Genomic DNA, 15,056 nt, shown 5'->3' on the forward strand with positions numbered 1-15,056 from the left:
AGTACCATCGTCTTGATTTGGATGCGGTCTGCAACAGGAAGCCAGTGGAGGTCACAGAGGAGGGGGGTCACCTGGGAGAATTTGGGTAGATTGAAAGCAAGGCACACTACAGTGTTCTCGGTGGGCTTCAACGGTTTTGCCGCAGAGGCTGGGAGTCCAACCAAGAGTGAGTTGCAGTAGTCCAGACAGTAGACGACCAGTGCTTGGAGCTAGGAGTCCAACTGATTTTCTAGCTCAAACTTCCAACTTCTCAACTGATATTGAGTGCTATGTTGTAGGCAATTGGACTTGTGTCAGTTTCTTGAGGATCTTTCACAACATGCTTTCATCCTCTCATCCAAGAGGCTTCTTCAGTTTTCTAGCTAGACGTTAAGTAGTTGCAGGCTTTAAACCCTGTGTGAGTGTAAACCCTTACAGAGCTGTTCAGGTCACATCTGATTCACTGACCCAGCTGGCATTCATGTTGTACTTTAGGGCTAGGTGGGTCCAGGTGTGATTAGTTGTCCAGTGAGGGAACTCAGGACAGCATTATAAGTGCAGTGTTTCCCACAGAAACAGACTTTAATTGTGGTGGTGCTTTCCTAGCTTTTAGGAAAAAGTCCTCAGTGCATCACATGACAATGTAATTACAGGGCTTGACCACACTGGCTTCAAGGCCTGGGGCTCTTTGTTGGGGCTTGATCTTGATGATGAGGCCAGCTGTCTTCTTTGCAGAGGAAGTTCCGGTCATGCCAACTGCGTTAAATAGTCCTCCTCCTCTTCGTCGTTGATTTAACCGGCGGACAAAAAGCCACACCGCCATCCACTGTATCAGAGTTTATAATATCATGCTATTCACTGACAGGTGCCATGACGCACAGCTCCAAAAAAAGAAAAACATTATGTGGCAGCCAATGTTGATATTGTGGTGGACCGCCACAAATAAACTGATGTGTGGGAAACACTGCATTAGCAAACTGATGGGAGGAAACACATCAGTGGTAATTAAAACTGTTTTAGGATGAAATGTAAAATCTAAGCTATAAGCAACAGTGCCTAAACAACAGAGTCAACACAAAGGCTATGACATTTGTAATATACTGGTGCTATTAATCCATTCAAATAGTTCAAAGGAGCAAATCTAAGGAGGTTTAATAATTGAGACATACTTCAGTAAAAACACGAGAACCACACTGATCATATGGTCAATTCAACAAATCTGTGATTCGAGTCCATAAATATTGCATTTTTCTCTATTGACAGACTGTGTAACACTTCCATCCATGACTTTTCACAAAAGTTGTTCCTGTTCGCAAACCATAACTAACTTATCCAAGACATGTTAAGTGACAATTTGCTAAGTAGCATAGGAATTTTGTTATGGTGGGATATTCCTTTTCACTGTAGTAGGACAACGGACAGTCATCCGGTTATAGAGCTTTCTGTGTTCAAAAACTTGACACCACTTTACTACTTCAGAAATAAATCCTTGATAACTAGATAAACTGCCAATGTTAAACCAGCGACACCTATCTCTCTTAGAACTTTGACCAACTGGAAGTCAACAAATTAATTAAGGCCCTGCACCCCTGCACAGCTGTTTGCAGCAATTCTGATTGGGCATCTGCTCAGGTTAAAGCTGTGGGTAGTTTCTGTATTCATAAATTCATATGCTTAGAAGAATTGTGGAAAACCCATTTTGGATTTGAAGGTTTACAGAGCGCGTGATTCAAATGAGACTCGTTGACCGACTTAGGTGAATTCTAATATTGACCCCCACCAAGTTGCCCAAACCACCTTCTCAGCTGGCTCTCCTGGCTTACTAAAATAATCGACTAATTTTGGTGATACAGAGACTTGTGATGCCTAATAGCCAGAGTGTAGTTAATCACCTCCAACATGCTGCTTCCCTCCATAGCACAGCATGAGCACTGCCTCCTGGTCAAAACCTGAGAATTCACCAGAATGTGGGAAAAAGCACAGTAACAGCACCATCTACCTGTAAAACATGGGAGATCAAACATTTCTGGTTCCAGTCTCCCACAAGCTTTTAAAGGATTAATTGTCCATGTAATGTACCTATCTTTTGGTGTCTCTTTTTTGTGTGTCTGTGTGTAAACTTGATACAAACCTTGCAGCATGAGACAGAGTGATTTTAAGGGGATTCTGGCTTTTAGTTTATGCACTTCCCCATGAGGATTGACAATTGGGATTTGTGTATTTCCTGTCATATCTCAATCTGTCCTGTCAATAAAGCTTTATAAAAAGCCCCCCCAAAGAAAAAAAATGAAATGAAGGTCCGCGTATCAGTGTCAGTATCAACTTTTCTAAATATCCCTGGCCTCATGTGAACTTTTTGTTTTTGTACTGGCAACAAGAAAACCACTTTAAAAGCATAAAAAAACAAACACAAGTATTAGATTGTTAATGTTTGCACAAGGACACACTTTTGAAAATGATTTGGCCTTCAAATGAAAACGTAGATCCTGTTTTCTTCTTCTGCAAGACGAGCATGAGAGAACGACCCTCACTTCCTGTCCAGGGCCAACCCTCAGACACCTGGAGCAGCAGGAGAAAGAGGAGTTATTGTCTCACCCCACCTCCCCACCAGGAGATGGTGCACCCACTTGGGGGGGGGGCGGCTGTAGCTCAGGAGGTAGAGCGGGTCGTCTAGTAATCGGGAAGGTCGCTGGTTTGAATCCCAGCTCCTCCCATTTCAAGTGTCCTTGAGAGATACTGACACGCATACGGCACCTTGCATGACAGCCTAGAGTACATCAGGTGCCCTGCCAAGTGCTCCGCCTGCCTGTCACCACCCTGAGCCAATGACCCATGGGCCCACGCTCATGTTCAGCCTGGAGAAACCTCAGTCTGAAGGAACACTGTCGAGAACACCAAGCATTATTAGAATTATTAGACTCACTGTGTTTTGTGTCAGCTGGCTTTAATGCTCAGGAAGTGTTGCAACTGGAAAGTGTCATTCAGAGAAAACAGGACATGCTCTTCTGCCAATATCCAATTAATACGTATCATATTAGTCTAAGTTTTACTCCTGGTGTCCGGTTCCTTCATTCGTCTCAGCCTTACATGACAACTGTTTCCAAGCTCCCTCTGCTGGTTATAATGTGCAGAGGATTCAGACTTTTTTTTTTTTTTTTCCCAATCTTTATTTAAATTCATCACCAATGACAAACATACAATAGTGAACATGGGGTACATATATTCGACTCAATTAGAGGATCCAAAGGCTTTGTGGAGAAGATATAGTGGATAAATAAAAATTCACAAAGAGGATCTTAAGGCTCTGTAGAGAGCTACAGTCCGGATGGCCTTTCTGTTCGTTAGTCCTGATAGTGCATCAAAGTATATCCTCATTTCATTTTTAAATTGGTGTATATTGGGTTTTCTTTCAGTCCATTTGCATTTATGTACATAAAATCGTCCAAGTCATATAAAAAGGTTTAACAAAAATACATGACTTTGGTCCATAACTTTTTCTCCAAAGTGAAAAATAACATCCCTTTTTTGCAGGCTGATCTTAATTCCACATAGCAATTCAAACATATTTTCAACATCAATCCAGAGGAACTTTACATAGATACAATCAAAAAATAAATGTACAATCGTTTCTGTCTCAGCTTTACAGAATACACAGGAATCAGAGAGATCAGGTCTGTATTTTTTGAGGAGGATTCAGACTTTCATGGTGTCTTGTGTTCTCACCTCATGCGTATCCGGTCCAGTCAGATTGAAGGATAAAACCAATAAAGAATGGACTGGAAACTTGACCGAAGATGTTTGAGTTTGTGACTTGATTTCGACTTTTTCTTTCTGTGCTTCTGTCTTTCTTTCTGTCTGTCTGTCCTTCTTTTTCGTTTTGCTGTTTTGCTGAGTTTCTCTGTGGGTCCTAGTAGTCCTGTTTTCTGCAACTTTATTTCTGTTATGTTTACTTCTATTGTTTGCTCAGGGTTAGAGGGGAGGACCCAGATCCTACAACCCATCATGGTTTTTTCTGGGTGGGTTCCCTTTTTTTTTATTTTTGGTTACTTTTGTCCAGCTTATCAGCGTCTGTTATTTGTTGTAGGTGTTGGTTTATAGTAATTTCTCCGGAATGCTGTGTGTCCAGCAACAACCTAAGATCAATGACATCATGATTACATAATTTATGACATAATTATCATAAAAACTACATTTAAAGAAACAACACTCTGCGGGTGAAAACACCTTTCCTGTAATGCTGCTTCATAAGTAAAAAATTCCAATTACTAAATAATGGGGCTTTTGATACGAAGAAGTTATAAGAAAAAAACGCATGGGCGTGAGCGTTGTAGACTGATGGTTGCCTTTGTTGTTACAGGTCATTTGTAATCATCAGAGGAATCGCAAGACTGTTTCATAAGCGCTTAAAAGTTCTTCACAGTCACTTTAAGTACAAGAATCCGTCATATCAATTTTTATTTCCCAACTTAAAGATTACTCACTCTTTTCTATTTCGATCTATCCATTTAATTTACTGAGGTGGAGCTGACTTCGGGGGCACAAGGCTTTAATGAGTTTATCAGAGGTTTCATTATGAATAAATGAATAATTCTTCTTGTTACTCGGTCTGTTGAATGAATGAGAATTCATTAAATGGACTGTATGTAACATGACCCAGTATCCTATGAGGCCCTTTACCCTTAGCGATGTAAGGTTAACATAAAGCTTCTTAAATACTGGATCCAATGCAGGTGTCACAATATGAAACCAACAGCTGATATTTGGCTTCAGTCCATGTTCCAGACTTGAGCCGCTCCTACATGTCTAACAGATCTGAGCAGGATCCACTATAGATCAGAGATTTAAGACCATGTCATTGTGAAGACTGGAAGCTAAACACAATGGAATTAATTTAGAATGTGTATACATTACACTACTAGTACTCACAGAACTTTCTGAATGTTTTTACCCGATCAATGTGCCACCATGTCAGCCACAGTCACATCCAGCTGATTAGTAATCTCATGTCTCTCAAGCAGTCAGACAGCCGTCACTATTATTAAACCCCCAAATAATGGAGATGTAAGAAGTACTGTTGCTCTTCATTTTATAGTGAGTATCAGACAGCCCAAAGTACGTATGTGTATGGAACAGGGACATTTAAAGTGTCACATAAGTTTCATTGTGACTGTTATTTATCTGTGCATTTCTGATGATCAGTGTCTTTTAATGGGTTCAAATGTACAGTGCAGCACAGACAAGGTTACATTTTACGCACATCTTGTATTTTTCTGCTCATCACATTGATTCAACATGAGCTCTCTCCCTGCAAGAGAACGCCTGAAAGTCAGCAGGAGGACAACCGGCCATATATTAAAAGGCAGCCAAATGCAATCATGTTTTATCATGGAGGAGCACAGGTCCCATGCTGAGGAGGATGTTTAGAGGAAGGGGTCCGTCAGCCAGAACTATGCAAGTACACACTGCTTTACACACAGCTCATACGTGTTTACATCACCACATACATCACTGGACAAGAGTCACTGCAAACAGCCTTCGTTGGATGATGTCAGATTTCAAAGAGTCAAAGTTCAGCATCATTACATTTTATTAGATGTAATTTGGATACAGTGAACACTAAGACTGAGGTACAATGGTTCCTGGTACAGGATATTTAAAGGTGCATTATTTCTAATCAGAATAGAAAGATCTCCATTGAGTGATTTTTTTTAACAACACAATTTCAGGCTTGGTCTTCTTTGTTTATATGTGGCAGACCGCGCCACCTTCTTGCTTCAAACAGTGGCCCTTATTTTCCTCTGAGAACAGTTTGTTTATTCGCCTATGGAAAAGATAAATATTTCTGAGTTTGTATTATTACCTCATTCATTTTGTAAATATCAAAATTCAGAGTTTGAGTTTTCACTCCAAAGCTACGCAGTGGCCCTTGAACTGAAGACTGAATGGTGCATCTTTACAAAAGTTCTGATCTTCTCGAATGTATGTCAATTGATTCCATATCAGTGTTCAGATGTTGTTTACTGCAGTGAACCCTGATACACTTTGCTGCAGCATGCCTTACTGTAGTGGAGGTGGGTAAATGAATGTTAAGTGAATTGGTTCTGTCAAGTGATTTTAAACTGCTGTGCCCCGTCTAAGTGCCTTGCCAATTTTGTAGGAAAAAAAAAGTAGCCACGCATTAAAATAATGAATCTAAAAGTTGAAATAGCTGAGAATTAATTTCATGTTCCAGGTTAGATAGTCAAAGGGAGAAGGAATAAAACCAAAGTTCTGATCGTCACGTGAAGACTCTCCCACCAGGCTGCTCTCTCCACTTTAAGGTGACTCCGCTCAATCCGCTCTCCTTCAGCCTGTCCTGGAGCTGGGAAAAAACACAGATGGCAGCCATTTTGAAATATTTTCACACATCGCTTAAGCCTCCAAACCAACTGGCTTGTGATCACTAGACAAACTCCAGTCTCATTATCTAGTGCACAGAAATCACTGTGTGACCGTGAAATTTAAAAAACAACTAAAGCAGCCACTGTGTGTTGTCCTAATCATCATAATAACTCTCCTGTGACCACACTTGTGCCCTGCTTTGCATCCTGTGTTTGTTTTACCACGGAGGCGAAACACAGAGTAAGACACTCAGACAAAGAAATGCAAATTTCTTCATCTATTCCTCTAATCTGTTCTGTCTGAGTGAAGGCGTTCATGCGTCAGGGTAGATTCTTCGGAGCCTCACCTGTTTCAGGATGTCTGCTTTCACCATCGGGTCGTTGGGATCCAAGGAGGAGTCCCCCCGCTCTATCCTCAGACTCACAACCAGCCGAAACGCTTCTGCAGGGACACAAACACACTATGAGTGGTTCTGGTTGTAGTTCTCAGATCTGTTTTTTTTTTGTGTGTGTAAAACAAATGTGATTAAGAAACCTTCTCATTGTTTGTTTCAATAGAGGAAATGTTTTTACTGTACCATGCCTCAATGTGTGTCCTGGATGAAAAAAAAAAAAAAAAAATCTCAGGGACCTCAGGATTGTTGTAGGTGTATCATGCAGTGTTTTCTGTCATCCACTGAAGGACACTAAATACTCACCAGGTGGAGGGACACTGTAGCAGGCAACTGAGAGTTTAGTTTCACACGGGAAGAGCAACCACCGTCCTGATGTCTGCAGGGATGCAGCGGCACATGCGACACTCGTCGAGTCAATACTGTACCCCTCCTCATACCAGTATCCAAACGAGGAGCCACTGCCGTCAGACCAGTCACTGGTCAGCTCTACGAACAAACCAGTCCACGCCCAGTGCTCTGCTATCACCAAGCTCGTGATTTCCTGCATTTCAGGCTGCTTCCTCCCACTGGCCAGGTCGAAGTAGTTCTCCCTGCAGTATGTCTGAGCACTGGACCAGTTCATTGCCATTGGCACATGAACAAATTCAGGACGCGGCAGTGTTCCTGCAGTTTGAGAAAAAAAAAAATGAAAATGACACACTGAGTTTCAAACAACAATTTAAAGGCTGAGTGTTTTTTTTTTTTTTTTGCTGGCTACTTACCATAATTACAAATGAATGTAGTTTTTTCTGAGCATTGATGATCCCACCATAGTTTACCATGATAATCCCACAGAACACAGAAATCGTTGCCTGGACGGATGGTGTCATTGTACTCATCCGAATACCTCCAGTCGAAGGTGCTGTACAGGCCGATCCAGACATAGTTGTCATCAGTAGATGGAAAGGTGTTGATGAGTTGGTTCATTTCTTCAGCGTTCTCAATGGTGGCCAGGTCCGTGTACGCCTCCCTGCAGTAGGCCTGAGCTTTGGTCCAAGTCATAGGCTCAGAAACGTAGTGGTACTGATGGAGGAGGCACGAGGAGAAGATGTGCCACCCTGAGGACCATGTCATTTTTTTTAGAAATATAAAGTCGATCAACATTTTCTTTTTCCCTTCAGTATTAAACGATTAATAAACACTGTAAGAAAAAGAACTGACTGACCTGACAGGCAGAGGACACCCAGCAGGATCCTCTCCGGCAGCATCATGATGGTGTGGTGACGTGCGCCACTGAGAGGAAACGCCACGTATTTATCTGTTCTCCGTTCTGTCGATTATGCAAAAAGTGATGACAGACCTTTGGTCCCAAGCATGTTTGTTTTTAGGAGGGTCGGTTGTCACTTATTCTGATGGTATTTAGCCATTTGGCCGACACAGTACAGTGAAGACATAGTACAATAACTGTTTTGGTGCTCACATGTCTATGTTTACAGTGGAAAAGCAGTTCCAGTGTTAACTTAGAAACCAAATCAGATGTTTGCTTTTAACACCACTCACTTTATTCAGATAAAAATGTAAAATGAAATAAGAACAGGGTAGGAGAGAGTTTAATGCTTTCCTCCATCTTTTTTTCATATAAAAAACAGTGTTTTTAATCATCACATCCTCCCCCTTCATAAATATCCTCATATTTATTTTGTTTCTGTCGAATCCCAGAGCGCTGTAATGAAAGAGACGCATTATTACACAAAATGGCGACAATGTTCAGTGTTTTTGCGATCTACTGGTTGGTGTCAATCATGGACAAATATATTAATTCTTATGCAATCGCAGAATGTGAAGTCTGTCATTGGTTTGTAGACAAAAAGCAAGTGCGACTAACATCAAAAGGACAACTTTCCATGTACCGGATGATTTTAATATGAACTGTAATACAACAAGCAAGTGATCTTAGATGATAACACTATTTGTAATAAGTACTACAATTATCAAAAGAACGTGAAGAAATAACGTTTTTGATGTTATGGCAAAGATATCTGCCCCGTGTTGAGCTTTTTAAAAGGTTGCCGTCACTTTGGGGCCCTTTTTTCAGAAATGGAGCCATTGCAAAAAGAATGCTCCAGTGCTTTTATCAGAAATGTGTCACATTAATGTGGATAAAACAGCTAAAGCAGCCGCTGTGTGTTGTCCCATTCATCATGATAACTCTCCTGTGACCACTGCTGTGCCCTGCTTTGCATCGTCATCGAAGGCATTGTTTTTTCCATAGGCAAAACACAGAGCAGGCCACATTAAGAAATGCAAACGTCTTCATAAAAACTTCTCATCTGTCCTGGGTGTAAGAATGTCTCATTGTGTCACGCTGGACTTTGGAGCCCCGACCATCTCAGTCATTAGTCATTAGGTCTCAAACCAGGTGTTTGGTTTTTTTGCCAATCATAAACTTTTATCTTTGAATGAAAACGCTCAGTAAGATTACATGACAACCAGAAGGTTTACAAGAAATTGTTGTTTGCTTTTACAGTGTGATGAAAGATGAAATTTCCGTTGCCGTTAGTGACACCTACCAATACCCTTTCAAAAGGTCTAGCTTTGTGTAGCCGGCAGCGAGTCCCTCCTGGGCTACAGTAGGTGTAGGAATGCTTGGCACCTCCACTTCCGCATTTCCAAAGTAACTGGGAAGGCATATAAGCCGCATTGATCCGGGGGGACGCTGCACCTGTTGCAGCAGAGGCTCTGGTATGTGGTGGGTTTTTTTTTCTTTTTTTAAAAGTGATATTCTGTTGTTGATCCTTACCCTCTGTGTTGTCGTTGTGTTTTTTTTTTAAGGTCTCACTCCATTGGTGACCCCCCCCCCCCCCCCCCCCCCTTCTGTGTCCAGGTTGCTCGCAGTACGTTGAGATAGGGAAACAGGAGAGACTGCCACTGCTGTTTTGCTTACTTTGTTTTGTTTTATTTCATTTTTTTCTTGTTGTTGTTGTCGTCCGGTCACTTTCATTATTTCAATGTAGTATTGCCGTTTTAGTTATATTAGGTTGTTTTGTTTAGATTCTGTTTGTTTTTGTGGTGGCATTTTCCTGTTTTTGGTGACGGGCTGTGATAAGGAGCGGTGTGATATTAGTTTAGTTTTTATGCAAATACTTAGTTTTTTTATATTGGTGCTGTCAGTCGGCGGTGAGCACGGTCACACGGATGGTGGAGGGGTTTGGTGATCAGAGTTACTCACCTGTGCTTCACACCCCTGATTGCATGTTTGATTCTTTTTCTTGCACGTCCCTCATGATTTACTTTATTCCCTTCTGTGGTTTGCAGTGTGTGTGGGGCACGGGAGCCTGGGGAGTACTGTCCCATTATAATTGCTTCCCCCACTGTCCTTTTTGTCTCAGTCCTTAATTCCTGATCACATGCTCCTTTAATTATCCGTGGCATTATTAGTGGTTTAAGTGGTCATCTTACAGAAAAGTTTTTTTTAAACCTAAAGTTTGGGACTGGTGAGAGCCCACACCACATTCGTCACAAATTTTGCACTCCCAACCTGATCAATACAATCCTCCATACGGGGCATTGGATAACAGTCCGGTTTGGTGAAAGCATTAACCAAACAGATTGCCAACAGACTTGGAGAGGCCCAGCTAGAGCACTCTGGCTCTGCTATTCCCTGTTCTAACTTAAACTCAACCTCCTTTTCCATCTGCTTGCGCTTCCCTATTGGCAGCCGGTAGGAACGCTTGCTGTGTCTCAGTTCAGGGTCTGCATCCTTCGGAGGCCGCATTTGAAGGCCAATTACGTCACTACGCCACGCGAAGGCTGTCCCAATTCGAAGGCTCCTCCAAATGCAGCACACAAATGCGGCCTTCTTTTCCCTTTTTTTGGAGGATGCACGGCTACTATCCTCCATGGCCTCACATAACCCAAGGCAAAGGCCGGGTGCTTCAAAGGATGCAGACCCTGAATTGAGACACAGCAGCTGTCTCACTGGTTGAGCATCACATGCTCATGCTATGACTGCCTAGACGGTTCAAGTACTCAGAATTGATGAGTTTCCCTGTAAGAATAGGCTCAGATGGAACATCACAATCCTCTGAAGGCCTGACTCCAACTCTGGCTATTGACCTTACAGACCCAACCGAGAGATTGCCTGTGGAAAGCGAGTCATCTTTTTCCCCCGAAGTAGAGTGAAATTAATAATAGGGCTTTAATAAGTTTACATGACACCGCTGCACTTTCTTCCTTCTCTCTGGTGTGTATACTAAAAAGTCCCCGTCTGACATGTGTTTTTTTTACTCTGTAAGGACCAGTAAACTTTGCCTGGAATGGTGAACCTATCATAGGCAACGAACCCAAAACTTGATCCCCTGACTCAAACAGATGGGTTTTGCTTTGCCACTACCACTAAGATTTCTGTGAGCAGTAGCACAGGCAATATGAAGTCGGTGGCGAAAACCATTAACATAGTTCAAAACATCATCAGGTGGCTCGGCATTCTTCATCTTGTCACCCACGGCACAGCCAAACACCAGTTCATTAGGACTGAACCCTGTGCTCTCTTGTAACACCTCCCGTATTGCAAGCATCAACCATGGCAGGCCTTCCTCCCAATCCTGAGATAGTTCTGTACAATAAGAACATAACATAAGAAAATGCTCCAGGGCTCCCTGAGACTCTGGATGGTATGCACTGGACACCTGATGTTTATCCTTTGGCTATATCCCCAGTTGGGAAGAAGTTCGAGACATAAAATTACTCCACTGGTCAGTCTGCACCACCTTTGGGAAGCCAAAGGTAGTCCAAAAGGAAGTCAATGCTTTCATTACAGGCTTCATTTTAATGGAGGACAAGGGAAAAGCAGCAGGATGGTGAGTACTTTTACACGTTACTGTCAACAAGTACTTACATCCAACCTTACTTTTTGACAGTGGACCAACACAATCAAGCAGCAGATATTGAATCGAGTCGATTACCGAGTGCAGTTAGAAATGCTCAATTCCGTTCTTTTCCCTGTCAGCTCTCCATAATAACTGTAGGTAAACTGGTAGGCAAGACACATATGAACTTTGATTGCATTTCCATGGAGTAATATTCACACATTTTTATCCTTGAGCTGCGGAACTCTACTGCACTCGGTAATCGACTCCACAGGCTTCCCCACAACCAGCATGCTGCTGCAGGAGAGTGGTGAGCTGTGTTCTCTTTCAGTAGAAATCTGGCTAAGCTAGCAGATGTTTGATGCCTCGGACTATGTGCTGGGACCCTATTTGTACTGTTGATGAAGTTCAGTGTTGGGAATAACGGCGTTACAATAAGCGGCGTTACTAATGGCGTTACTTTCTTTCAGTAACGGGTAATCTAACTAATTACTATTTCCATCGTTACAACGCCGTTACCGTCTATTAAATGTGGCACGTTACAAACTGAAGCTGCTGATTGAAGCTGTTGTCATCCGACTCGGCTCTCAGCCAGCGGAGCTGCAAAGGGAGGAGGGAGGGGCGGGACAACTGCATAAGTGATGCTGATTGGATCTCTAAGGTAGAGTGAGAGTTCGTAAGCCAATCAGAGGCAGTGTTCAGTTTACACACAAACCACACACGCAAACAGCAGCCTCACACACACAAACTAGCAGAGGTAAGCTGCAGCAAGGCGAGTCTGGAGGGAAAGTTGGTGTTTTCAGAGTGGAAGTACAGACACACTACTTTAATCTCTTTCGTCTACGTCCGTTGTAAGCAACTCTGATCTAATGAAGCATCTCTGAACGGAACACGCTTCTACAAAACTAGTGGCCAAAGACTGTTGTTGACATTGTTAGTGATGACAGCAGGCCGGAGGGCTATTCCAGAAAGGAGGTTCAACAAACTCTGAGCCTAACCCTGAACTCTGAGTTGACTTACCCTGTGAAGTGAAACAGAGTTTTCACAAAACCCGCTTTCTGGAATACCCCCCAGGGGTGGCTAACGTGAGCCCTGCTAACAAAGAAGGACTGAAGTTTGGTGCTGTTCTGAGCATTATTTGTGGCTATGAGTGGCTTTTTGATGGCGGTTTTTTGGTTGGAGACATAGACTGCAGTGTATTGTCATCATGCAGTCTTTTCTGAGGTTGCTAAAACTACATAAGCTTGCCGTCGAAAAACATGATCTCTCGAACCTACACCGGAATATCCCTTTAAACAATACCAAGCAGGCACCAGCCTTTCAGCAGGGAGAGACAGAGTCATCTTGGAATCACTTGGCTTCTAAAGGCTCAGGTGACACCCATCCCTCAAGGAGGTGGGTAGGGCCATACCAGGGAGACCTAACCCTAACCCTAACCTGAACAGAGGAGCACAGGCAGGAAAAGGACAAGAGACACGGGCCCAAGGCCCAGGGCTGTCACAGTTTATTTGTAATATACCTTTGTCTGGACAGTAATGGGGCATCTTAAGTTATTTTATTCTTCCTAACTTCACATTCCGCTTATGCTTATGTGTTTCTGACTTAATGGACACTGGCTTGAGAGACTTTGGCAGTCAGTCGAATTTGTATGTGATTTGTGAAATCAGGCTGAAGGAGCTCCGCTCCCAGAGACACCCTGACGGGTTTGTCAGCCCGAATTATGCAAGTACACACCGCTTCACACACAGCTCATACATGTTTACATCACCACATACATCAGTGGACAAGAGTCACTGCAAACAGCCTTCGTTGGATGATGTCAGAGTTCAAAGAGTCAAACGCTCAGCATCATTACATTTTATTAGATGTAATTTGGATACAGTGAACACTAAGACTGAGGTACAATGGTTCCTGGTACAGGATATTTAAGGTGCACTATTTCTATTCAGAATAGAAAGATCTCCATTGAGTGTTTTTTTTACAACACAGGCTTTGTTTACTTTGTTTATATGTGGCGGACCCTGCCACCTTCTTGCTTCAAACAGTGGCCCTTATTTTCCACTGAGAACAGCTTCTTTATTCGCCTGTGGAAAAGATCAATAATTCTGAGATTGTATTATTACCTCATTCACTTTTTAAATATTAAAATTCAGAGTTTGAGTTTCCTCTCCAAAGCTACGCAGTGGCCCTTTAACCAAAGACTGAATGGTGCATCTTTACAAAAGTTGTGATCTTCTCGAATGTATGTCAATTGATTCCATATCAGTGTTCAGATGTTGTTTACTGCAGTGAACCCTGATACACTTTGCTGCAGCGTGCCTTACTGTAGTGGAGGTGGGTAAATGAATGTTAAGTGAATTGGTTCTGTCAAGTGATTTTAAACTGCTGTGCCCCGTCTAAGTGCCTTGCCAATTTTGTAGGAAGAAAATAGCAACATATTAAAAGAATGAATCTAAAAGTTGAAATAGCTGAGAATTAATTTCATGTTCCAGGTTAGATAGTCAAAGGGAGAAGGAATAAAACCAAAGTTCTGATCGTCACGTGAAGACTCTCCCACCAGGCTGCTCTCTCCACTTTAAGGTGACTCCGCTCAATCCGCTCTCCTTCAGCCTGTCCTGGAGCTGGGAAAAAACACAGATGGCAGCCATTTTGAAATATTTTCACACATCGCTTAAGCCTCCAAACCAACTGGCTTGTGACCACTAGACAAACTCCGATCTCATTATCTAGTGCACAGAAATCACTGTGTGACCGCGGTGAGATCACAGGATCACATCTGTGCCTGAAGTGAAATTTAAAAAACAACTAAAGCAGCCACAGTGTGTTGTCCTAATCATCATAATAACTCTCCTGTGACCACACTTGTGCCCTGCTTTGCATCCTGTGTTTGTTTTACCACGGAGGCGAAACACAGAGCAAGACACTCAGACAAAGAAATGCAAATTTCTTCATCTATTCCTCTAATCTGTTCTGTCTGAGTGAAGGCGTTCATGCGTCAGGGTAGATTCTTCGGAGCCTCACCTGTTTCAGGGTGTCTGCTTTCACCATTGGGTCGTTGGGATCCAAGGAGGAGTCCCCCCGCTCTATCCTCAGCTTCACAACCAGCCGAAACACTTCTGCAGGGACACAAACACACTATGAGTGGTTCTGGTTGTAGTTCTCAGATCTGTTTTTTTTTTTGTGTGTGTAAAAAGTGTAGAAATACTTTGTTAGTTGAGGTATGAGCAAAATAAAGGGACCAGAGCGACTCATGTTGCTGAACGGCCCATTAGCCATGAATGTTTCTAACATATTTAGATCATAATTATTGATGCATTCACGTAAGGTGGGGATCATTCTGGTGACTTAACATTCTGTCGGGTATCTTCTCCATCAAAATTCGATTCTGTTGATTTCATATTATTTGATCAGTTTGGATCTGAAGAGTACACAATTTGTTACTCATTCTCAACAAC

General features: G+C 42.4%; 1 protein-coding gene across 1 annotated transcript; it reads right to left on the reverse strand.

Annotated features, from left to right (window-relative positions):
- Nucleotides 1-5,917: 5,917 nt before the first annotated feature.
- LOC115589420 (secretory phospholipase A2 receptor-like) lies at nucleotides 5,918-8,004 on the reverse strand. Its single transcript, XM_030430261.1, has 5 exons — nucleotides 7,959-8,004; nucleotides 7,516-7,851; nucleotides 7,058-7,417; nucleotides 6,707-6,801; nucleotides 5,918-6,340 (listed from the first exon to the last, which is right to left on the reverse strand). Exons 1-5 carry the CDS (start codon nucleotides 8,002-8,004, stop codon nucleotides 6,257-6,259), a joined length of 921 nt encoding a protein of 306 aa, XP_030286121.1. The 3' UTR covers nucleotides 5,918-6,256.
- Nucleotides 8,005-15,056: the final 7,052 nt, after the last annotated feature.

The sequence above is a fragment of the Sparus aurata genome, chromosome 10 (genome assembly GCF_900880675.1).
Source record: "Sparus aurata chromosome 10, fSpaAur1.1, whole genome shotgun sequence".
Classification (NCBI taxonomy): domain Eukaryota; kingdom Metazoa; phylum Chordata; class Actinopteri; order Spariformes; family Sparidae; genus Sparus; species Sparus aurata.

Excerpts from the sequence above, each read along its gene's own strand:
- LOC115589420 (XM_030430261.1), bottom strand. The coding sequence starts at position 8,004 with ATGATGCTGCCGGAGAGGATCCTGCTGGGTGTCCTCTGCCTGTCAG. Across the intron at positions 6,802-7,057 it reads CTACAGTGTCCCTCCACCTG|AAGCGTTTCGGCTGGTTGTG; the intron begins GTGAGTATTTAG and ends GTGTCCCTGCAG. Across the intron at positions 6,341-6,706 it reads AAGCAGACATCCTGAAACAG|CTCCAGGACAGGCTGAAGGA; the intron begins GTGAGGCTCCGA and ends GTTTTTTCCCAG.